This window comes from Acomys minous (genome assembly GCF_964271855.1).
Source record: "Acomys minous genome assembly, chromosome: 3".
In the NCBI taxonomy this organism is placed as follows: Eukaryota; Metazoa; Chordata; class Mammalia; order Rodentia; family Muridae; genus Acomys; species Acomys minous.
In genome coordinates, this window is record NC_140485.1 from 59,905,722 (window position 1) to 59,915,601 (window position 9,880).

The 9,880-nt window shown below is 35.7% G+C and overlaps 1 protein-coding gene across 5 annotated transcripts in view; it reads left to right on the forward strand.

Moving 5' to 3' along the window:
* The window catches only part of SYCP2 (synaptonemal complex protein 2), a 66,339-nt gene extending 63,219 nt beyond the window's left edge, over positions 1–3,120 (forward strand). For all 5 annotated transcript variants that reach the window (XM_084776979.1, XM_084776980.1, XM_084776982.1 and 2 more), the window contains exons 39-44: positions 749–843; positions 945–1,044; positions 1,506–1,564; positions 1,712–1,793; positions 1,890–1,946; positions 2,444–3,120. In XM_084776979.1, the coding sequence (XP_084633105.1) occupies positions 749–843; positions 945–1,044; positions 1,506–1,564; positions 1,712–1,793; positions 1,890–1,946; positions 2,444–2,518 (468 nt within the window). In that variant the 3' untranslated portion in view covers positions 2,519–3,120. The remainder of the gene's footprint in view (positions 1–748; positions 844–944; positions 1,045–1,505; positions 1,565–1,711; positions 1,794–1,889; positions 1,947–2,443) is intronic.
* The last annotated feature ends 6,760 nt before the right edge of the window (positions 3,121–9,880 follow it).

The window sequence follows — 9,880 nt, forward strand, 5'->3', positions numbered from 1 at the left end:
AGTACATCCTAAAATCAGTTTTTACCATTTGGTAATAGGTAGAAATCACATTCTCTTATGTCTTTATTTGAACTAATGATTAATTCTCCATTGAGCAATGATAAGTACAGTTAACATGTTATTAAACTTATCTCTAGATAACCTTTTGCTTTTATCCAAAGATAAGATCAGAATTTTTTTTATTGGTTTTTTTGTTTTTTGTTTTTTGAGACAGGGTTTCTCTGTGTAGCCCTGGCTGTCCTAGACTTACTTTGTAGACCAGGCTGGCCTCAAACTCACAGGGATCCACCTGCCTCTGCCTCCCGAGTGCTGGGATTAAAAGCATGCGTCACCACGCCTGGCTAGATCTGAAATTTCTTAATCTTCATTTTTCCAAGATCAAGAGACTCTCTAATATCACAGACTCTGCTATGTGTCTCTGGTAGCTGAAAATATGTTTTATGAATGATGGTAAATTCTATTAAGTTATGCTCTTGAAGAAAAATATAATCAATAGCAATTTTTATAAATACCATAAATGTAGTATTCTTTAAGACAATAGCAAATTGAACTCTATTCAAATCCTGACCAACACAAGTAGCCACTGCTTACTGAACTTATTTTTACAAAAAGTTGACCTTACAAAACTGCACTCTTAATTTTATAAGTTTGTCTTAGTTGTTTATGTGTTATGGAAAGACTTTTTCAGATACTGTCTTGGTTAGGTTATTATTTTATAAAGAATTTTTAAGTTAAAAGTATTTTTCAGACCCAACATAAAATCATGGATGATTTTACTACAAAGACATTGAAATTGACTCAACAACATCTGATGACGATGACCTGTCAAGCTCGGGGGCGCAGGTCTGTAGCATGAATCTGTCTGGTGGGCTGTGCATACTGTACACTTGGGAGCTGTGGGCTCTGTAGTTTTAAAAGTCTTGTTTTGTCCTTTTTTTAAGTAGAGATGAAAATATTGATGAATTTCAAATCACTCTCCTTGACGAGCTAGAGAATTTTGAAAAAGCCTCAGAGACTTTACAAGATTTCGAGAAGGAGCTTGAGGTTTGTGCTTCTGAAAAAAAAAAAAAAATATATATATATATATATATATATATATATATATTTCTTAAAATATTTAAAGTCTAAGTATAGCTTTTTAAAATTGTTCGCTCTCTACTTTGAGAGACCAGTGCAGGTTGCCTGGTCGATTGATCTATCATCTATCTATTTATCTATTTAGCTATCTAATCTTTATTTAAAGCATAGTTGTATCTTATGTCAGCTGTATTTGAACTCTGAAATTGCCCACAAGTTTATAATGAATATCTTTACTAATGTGGAGACATCTAAGAGATTTTACTTCCAATACTTGTAATCTGGAAAAATGTATGTTATAGACAGTATTTTTAGCCTATAGCTAGTTTTTACTGAAACTTAGAGTAGTAGAAATACATTAATTCTACTTCCTGGTTTTAATTTTTAATCATGTTAAAGTACAAGGTTTTTGTTTACCTTAAAATTAGGATGTCGGGGAAAAGTTAATTCAGAAGATGAGGGCATATCGTCGAAGTGAGCAAGAGAGGTTAGTATGCTTTTCTTAATGGATAGAGTCTGTAAATCTGTGGATGGATAGAGTCTGTAAATCTGTGGTTGAAACATAATATATGCTTCACTATAGCAATGGAATGTAGACTGATATATAATAAGTTATTTCTTTTTTATTTATTAGGCTTCATGTTTTGAAAACTTCACTGGATAAAAATTTTCTTATTTATAACTCTGTTTACGAAGAGACTATTTTTACATCTGAGGTATAGCTTTATACATTTTTCTGTAACCTTGATGTTGGTTACTCTTTTTGTTGTAGATATTTGATAAATTTCATGAGAAAAATATACTCTTTGCAGATGCGGTCAATGAAAGCAAACATGAAAATACTGCAAGACAAGCTACTTAAGGAAATGGTAAATGAATTGAGTGTGTTCTTCCATGTAATTACCTGGCTTTTGTGCCCTTTTCCCTCTGTTTTATAAAACAGGTTCTTGATTTTGAGCACAGGCTAGCCCTAAACTCCCACCTCAGCCTCCAAAATGTTCAGATTATAGGCATGAACCACCACACATGTCAAAGAGTTTGCTCAAAATTTTAAGTATATACTAATAGTGACCTTTATCTATATATAAAGTATTAAAATACTTGTGAGATTGAAATGACATGCAATACTAAGTGGTACAGAGATTGTGAGGCTGTAGCCAGGCTTACACAGCTTGAGCAAATAAACTACTTAAGCCAGTCCTCATTGAAAAACATTTTTTTCTAGAATTATTATTTTTTTTTTTACTTTTCCATATCAGGAATATTGCTAATGGTGCAAGAATCATCTAGATACTTCCATGTAGACCCTTAGGAACTGGTGAATTGTATCTTTATGCAAATAGTTGTTTTTTCCCTTTTGTCACAGCATGAAGAGGAACTTCTCAACATACGCAGAGGACTATCATCATTATTCAAAGCTCATGAAGAAAATGATGTGTGAAATCTGGCTGCTGTCAACATATTTTATCTGATTATTAGTTTTTGTGTATAACTGAAAAAAATATAACAAAGTAGCCTTGCAAATATGTATCAGCCAAGAAGCTGTATGCCTATGTGCAGGAACCTCCAGACTCAAATGTTAGAGATAAAATACATGACTCGAAAAACAACTTGTGTGTACTATGAACAAGCAGTAAAAGAGCTTACTTTAGGGTCATAATTACATTAATTGTGTCTGTGAAACTAGTGTTTTTACTAAAGTATTATATAAAGTGTATTTTTAAATTAATACAGTTTTGGAATAAAAATTGCTGAAATTTGCATAATGGTTTGAAACTAAACAAGTTGTAAAATATTAGACAGTCTAATATTGGCTCTGCTTTAAAATATTTACTTGTTTGTACTTTCATACTTTGAGATATGTGTAGTTCTAGTGCATTAAAAATATACTAAATGACCTAAAATTGTAGCTATATAAATATTTTATCACAATATAGAAGTCTAAACTCCAAAGCAGGCTACTTGCCAATCCTTTCTAAGCTCCTGTTATTTACATAATATTTTGTTAGATTATTTTTAAAATAAATGCCTAATTCACAGTTACTATTATTCTATTTTATGAACCATGAATTACAAACCACCTTCGGTCAGACACTTGAAGGATAATAGGGTAATACCAAGCAGCTTCGCACTCCTTTGTCTATTTGAAGGTGGTAGAATATGTGAACAATACCAGTGTTTAATGTTATAATGGTAAAGTGGCTCCTTAGTCAAGTACAAAATACATTCTCTGTGTATTCAGTTGACATTAGCTAGTATTTTAAGACTTATAAAGAAAGTGATGGAATTTCTCATTCAAAATTTTAATCATTAAACTAAGGTTTAAGCTTATATGACAAAGCTTGATAGGGCATTTGCAGCAGGGTATCCACAGACAGTGTGTTAGACAACACAAAGTTTAATCAATTAATAAAAATCTTAGGCTCTTCTAGGGTACTTTTTCAAGGAAATCTTATGGAAGGAAAGAGATATTTATGTTTTATTACCCTTTTAGATGAGTTGTATATACAGCAAAGACTTGCTAAGATTAATTTTCTAGCTTTTTATTTTTGAGACAGAGTCTGTATAGACCTGGCTACCCTCAAATTCAGATCTGCCTACTCAGATTAAAGGCATATGCCCCAACAGCTGGCCTTAAGATGGTGTATTTGTAAAAATCACTAGTACCAGTTTTTTCAAATTGTTGTTTTAAACACATTAAGTAAAAAAGTTATCTTTGGGAGCATTCTAAAATAATTCCTAGAAGGAAATAACTCAACTATTTTTCATGAACCAGAAGTTTTGAACTTCATTAATGTATACTGTGAGGCCAAAACTTTATATTAAAAAGGAATTTGGAGAAATGGTCTGTCACACTAATAGAATACCATCTTTTAGCGAAAGTAATCTCTGTTTTTTACCTAACCTTAATAAATCAGTCAAATTATTTTGATTGTGAGTTTGAGTACAGAAACTCAAAATAGATTTGATAATTTAGCTATGAGGTGTTCTGTCATTCATGTTTAATATTCATGAAATATCCATTTTTAGGAGAGATCACGAGTGTGGGACGGGGAAGAGAGCAGGTGATGTTTATCCACTTAGAAGTCAAGCCACTTCATGGGGGAGCTTGGTTGTTGCTAGCTGAAAAACATCCTAGTACAGACTTTGAGAGGAGATATACATATGAGCCCAAAACAGGAGGCTGGGCTTTTGAGGGACTTGGTATTGTTTGGCTGTTTATCACTGCACTTGGAGACACTCCTAGAGAGAACAGCTCCAGGGAAGGCTTCTAGGCTTTGAGCTCCAGCTGAGGCTCCAGGTTCCAGTTGCAACTTTGGTGTAATTGCTGGTCGGCCGAAGTCTTACTGATTACAACAGGAGAATCATTCCTAAGAACTGATATTCAGAAGGTTTCGTTTTTGTTTTCTTTAATCTCTTTTCCCTCTTGTTAGGCTAGTCAGGTTGCAAGGGAGGTTCGCTCACTTAATACGTTCATAATAAAGTATAATTGTTAAGGAAATTGAGCCTACATCCATTTGTTTCAAAATTTATACCAGGAGTTAGAAACTTGGTATTCAAGGTCCATGTGATAATATGCTTTAGGATTTGTGGCACAAGAAACAATTTGGAGATAGAATGTGTGTATATACATAACTATTCTAATGTAACCAAAGCTGGCCACAGAAAAACAAGTAAGCTAACTGCAGATTCTTGCCTCTTCCTCCTCTTCTCCAAATCTAATCCTACAGTCTCATCCCAAGCTCCGTGGTCATCTGCTATGGCCTCCCCTTCCTTTCTGCCTTCATCTCTAGAAGATCGTGAAGATCTTCTCCTCCAACATTCCTTCCCCAACTCCAGCAGGTATTCTCTGGGAACCTATATGCCACACTGGCCAGGGAAGCAGGTAGGGTTAATTGCAAATCATCTCCAAATCCAGTCACCAAGTATCACCCCTAGCTCTGTAGCAGACATTCCTCTCTGCTATTCCCAAGGTACTAAGCAGATCCCTGCTTTCCTTCCTCCTGTGGGACCCCCTATCTATGCCATCCCCATTCCTAAGAATCTACTCACAATACCTAGAAACACATTCTACATAGAACCCTCAGTGGCCACACCTCTCAGGAGCCCAGAAAAATTTCCCACCAGGTAACAGGGTTAACACACACTCCCAAGAACCAGAGAGGGCAACAGAATGTAAAGGGCACCTATTCAACAAAGACAAAGCCACACATCAACTAGAATTACAATAATCTCAGATCCAGATACTTAGCAACATAAAATCAGTAACAGTAACACCCAGAACAATATGTCTCTACTATATCCCAGCAACTCTACTTCAGTAGGTCTCAAGGAATGCACCATAGCTGAAGCACAAAAGACCTTAAAACAGCCTTTATGAATACAATAGAGGTCCTTAGTAGTAAATGAATAAATCCCTTCATCTATGAAACAATCAGTGGAATGAAATGAATAAAACAGATCAAAACTTGAAAGTAAAAATAGAATCAGTAAAGAAAACCCAAACTGAGGGAAATCAAGAAACAAAATAGGAACTCAAGTAGGAACCTCAGATGCAACCTCAGAACCAAACAATATAAGAGATGGACAAGAGACTATCAGGCATTGAAGACCAAGTAGAAGAAATTGATATCTTGGTCAAAGAAAATGTTAAATCTAAAGAACATCAGACTTGAAACAGCCAGGAAGTCTGTGACACTCAAAAAAAAAAATTAAAAAAAAAAAAAAAAAGGACCAAACCTACAATTCCATAGGAATAGAATAAGGAGAATAATCCCAGGTTAAAGGCACAGAAACTATTCTGAATAAAATCATAAAGGCTATTTTCCCTAACCTAAAAGACATGTCTATGAAGACATGGATCATATAATGAGATAATATGGCATCCAATAGAAATGATAGATCTGAGGCAGTTTAAAGAAGCTGTTATTTTCTATTAAATGTATTCCCCTTTGTTTAAGATTAAGTAAATGGGCTACCCAAAATAGAATTATTCCCCAAGAATGCAAAGGTTTGGTAACAGCTGTGCTAGAAGCTGGTCAGCAGTTACAATGGTTAAAATGGTAGAAGGAGAAACCCACAAATATAGAATAACAAAATAGAGAAAGGGGAATAGATATTGTTAAAGATCAATTGGTTGTTGATGGGTAGTACTCTGATCTACAAGAACAAATTCAATTTGATGACAGCATTATAGAACAATGTCACTTGGAAGATTTAAGAGTTTGGAATAAGGTGGAGGAGCCTGGGAAAAGATGCACCTTACTAAGATAATACAATACTCTGGAGAATCCATCACAGATTTATTACAGAAATTGGTTTCAGCTGTAAACAAACCCATATCAGACCCTGATGCCAAAGAGATGTTGATAGAGGCCTTGGTGTTTAAGAATATGAATACTAAATGTAACAGTAATTAGACTGTTACAGGCAGAAGCAGCACCAATGGACAAATGGATAAGAGATATAACTGACATTGGCTCTCATGAGTATCATGCCAATATCATAGGACAAGTGATAGCTATAGGTCTCAGATATCAAAATACTCGGTGATTTAATTGCAGTGGATTTGGCCATTTTCAAATACATTGTAAGGCTAAAACCCTCAGAGCTCAAAATGGCAGATGTATTAACTCTGAGAAATATGGTACTTTCAGTTGTAGAAGCAAACTAGCCTTTTCTGATGGCAGTGGGTTCTTCTCAGAAATGGTTTCCCAGGGTTTGTAGGTGCGTGTAGGAGTGGCATTGGACTAATGAGTGCCAGTCCAGGAGGAACATACAAAGTAACCTCTTACCATCAGGAAATGAACTGTGGGGCCTAACAGCTTCAGTCCCTGAAGCAAAACAAAACAAGTCACTTTCCTTTGGTCAGCCAGGAGGTAACAAGCAGGCAGAGAAACAACAACTAAGTATTGCTGATCTCATGCACACTACTGAAGGCAATGCAGCTTTAGATCTGACCACAGATAAACCTCTTGCCCTATCCCCAAAAGTTTGATGTTACAATAATAACCACTGGTGTTTAGTTTATGTTCCTTTGCCTTCAGAGACAGCAGGGATGATCTTGGGAAGAAGTGGATTAACTTTCCAAAGATTTATTATGTATTCAGGCATTATAGATGGGGATTGCAAGGAAGAAATTAAAAGTATGACATATGTAAAAATCAAGATGCAAATTAATGCGGGGGATAAAAATTTTCAGCTGTTACTGTTTCCCTACATTAAGGGCAAAGCTGCTCCAGTAGAAAGAATAGGGGGATTTGGGAGTACTGGACAAAGTGTGTTCCAGCAAACATGGGTTAACCATCAGAGACCCAAATTAAAATTGCAAGTTAGTTGTGTTGAAATAGAAGGTTTGGTGGAGACAGGGGTTTGACTATCATTTCCCAACAATCCTGGAATCTAGAATGTCTACTTTACAGTTTTTAGGAATTTGAAGTTATCATATAAGACAATGTGTACAATGGGTTAAATGTCTGGGACCAGAAGGGCAAACAGGGAAGTTAAGACCTTATGTGGCTGACATATCCATAAGTTTTTGGGGAAAGGATCTTTTTACAATAAGGTATTACTCAGATTAATATTCCTGCAATTCCAGGGACAGCTCATGATGAAATTAGGCGGGAAATCATAGATATCATAGATGCTTCTTGGGAAGGTATTGATGTGTGTGGTCAAAAACAATAACAACCTGTGCCCATTGTCCAAACACAGGACACCATTGACTTTCCAAATAAGTACCACTGCTGAAATACCAACAGCCCCATCCCTAGAATGGATGTCAGACAAATCTGTGTCACCAGAGCAGTAGCCCATATCACGGTGGAAAATTCAGGCACTTGAGCAGTTATTACAGGAGCGGCTGGAAGCTCAACATGTTGAAGAGTTTACCAGCCCATGGAATTCCCATGTGTTTGTTATAAAAAAGAATCAGGAAAATTAAGTATGGTAACAGATATAAGTAAACAGAGTAATTCAACCAATGGGTTGTTTACAGCCTTAAATTTGTTTATTTTCTTTATTACCTAAGTAATTTCCTGTGATACTAAATGATTTAAAAGATTGCTTTTGCACATCCCTTTGCATGAGCATGATAGGAAAAGGTTTGCTTCCTCAATACATACTTGTAATAATAGTTGTTGAATAAAGAGATACCCTTGAGGGGTGCTTCCAACAGAATGTTAAGTTGTCCAAATTTATGACAATATTTTGTGCAACAACCACTAAAAATAATTCGTAGGCAATTTCCTCAATCTATCTTATATCATTATATGGATGATATTTTTGTTGGCTGGTTCTGATGTAGGTACTTTAGAGAAAATGTTTAAGGAAACACGAAGAATTATACCTTGCTGGGGATTACAGATTGCTCTTGAAAAAATACAGAGAGGAGATTATATTAAGTATTTGGGTTATAAAATTAAGTTAACAAAAAAATTCAACCACAGAAGGTACAGAGCTGTAGAGATCAGTAGCAAACTCTTAAAATTTTTTAAAAATTAATGGGAGCTATTAATTGGCTGCAGCCTATAATTTGATTAACTAACTACTTGAGTTAAGTAATTTGTTTAAAATATTACAAGGAAATTCAGAGTTAAACAGTCCAAGATGTATAATAGCTGAAGAAAAAAAAAGTTAACTCTATTAGAATGAAGACTGCAAGATGTGTATGTGGATTAAATTGATTCTAAACTTGATTGTATTTTGCATATTTTGCCTTCAACTGGTTCTCCTACTGGGCTCATTATGCAAAAGAAAGATGGTATTGTGGAATGGATTTCTAAGCACATAAAGTGAAAAACTAAAGACATACATAGAAAAGGTTTCCAAATTAATCATAAAAGGTAGAATAAAACTACATCAATTGTCAGGAGTAGACCCAGTTGAAATTGTGCCTCTTATTAACGCTGAGATTATGCCATTATGGCGGTTTGAATAGGTTTGGGTCTCAGAGAGTCCTGTGTTTGAATGCTTGGCACACAGGGAGTGTCACTATTAGGAGGTATGGCCTTATTGGAAAAAGTGTGTCACTGTGTGTGGGGGGCGCTTTGAGGTTTCCTATGCTTATGTTCCACCCAGTATGGAATGAGAGCCTCCTCCTGGCTACCTTTGGATCAAGATATAGAATCTGATTAGGCGGTGTTGCCACATGCCCAGCACTCAGGAGGCACAGGCAGGTGGATTGTGAGTTCGAAGCCAGCCTGCTCTACAAAGGGAGATCCAGGACACCCAAGGCTACACAGAAAAACCCTGCCTTGGGAAAACAAAACAAAACAGTGGATTCTTGGCTTTTCCAGCACCATGTCTACCTGTATGCTGCCATGCTTCTCACCATGATAATAATGGACTAAACTTCTAAAACTGTAAGTCAGCCCCAATTAAATGTTTTTTTTTAAATAAGATTGCATTGGTCATGGTATCTCTTCATAGCAATAAAATTCAAAATAAGACAGAAGTTGATACCAGGGACTGGGGTATTGCTTTGATAGTCCTGACAATATTTTTGTTTGGAGGAATGTGGATTTTGACACTTTGGAGTTGGAAAGCAGTGGAATGGTTTAAATGGAGTTTAATGGGCCACACTAGTAGAATCATGGTGGGTGGTGGAGATTTGAACTGTGGGGGCCCTAGCTCAAAAGGTTTCACAGAAAAATTTTAGAATGTTGCCTAGAAATCATTCCTGTGATATTTTGGTGAAGAATGTGGCTGCTTTTTGCCATTGTCCAAAGAATCTACCTGAGGCTAATGTGAAGAGATTTAGATTAATTACATTGACAAAGGAAATCTCAAAATAGCCTAGTAT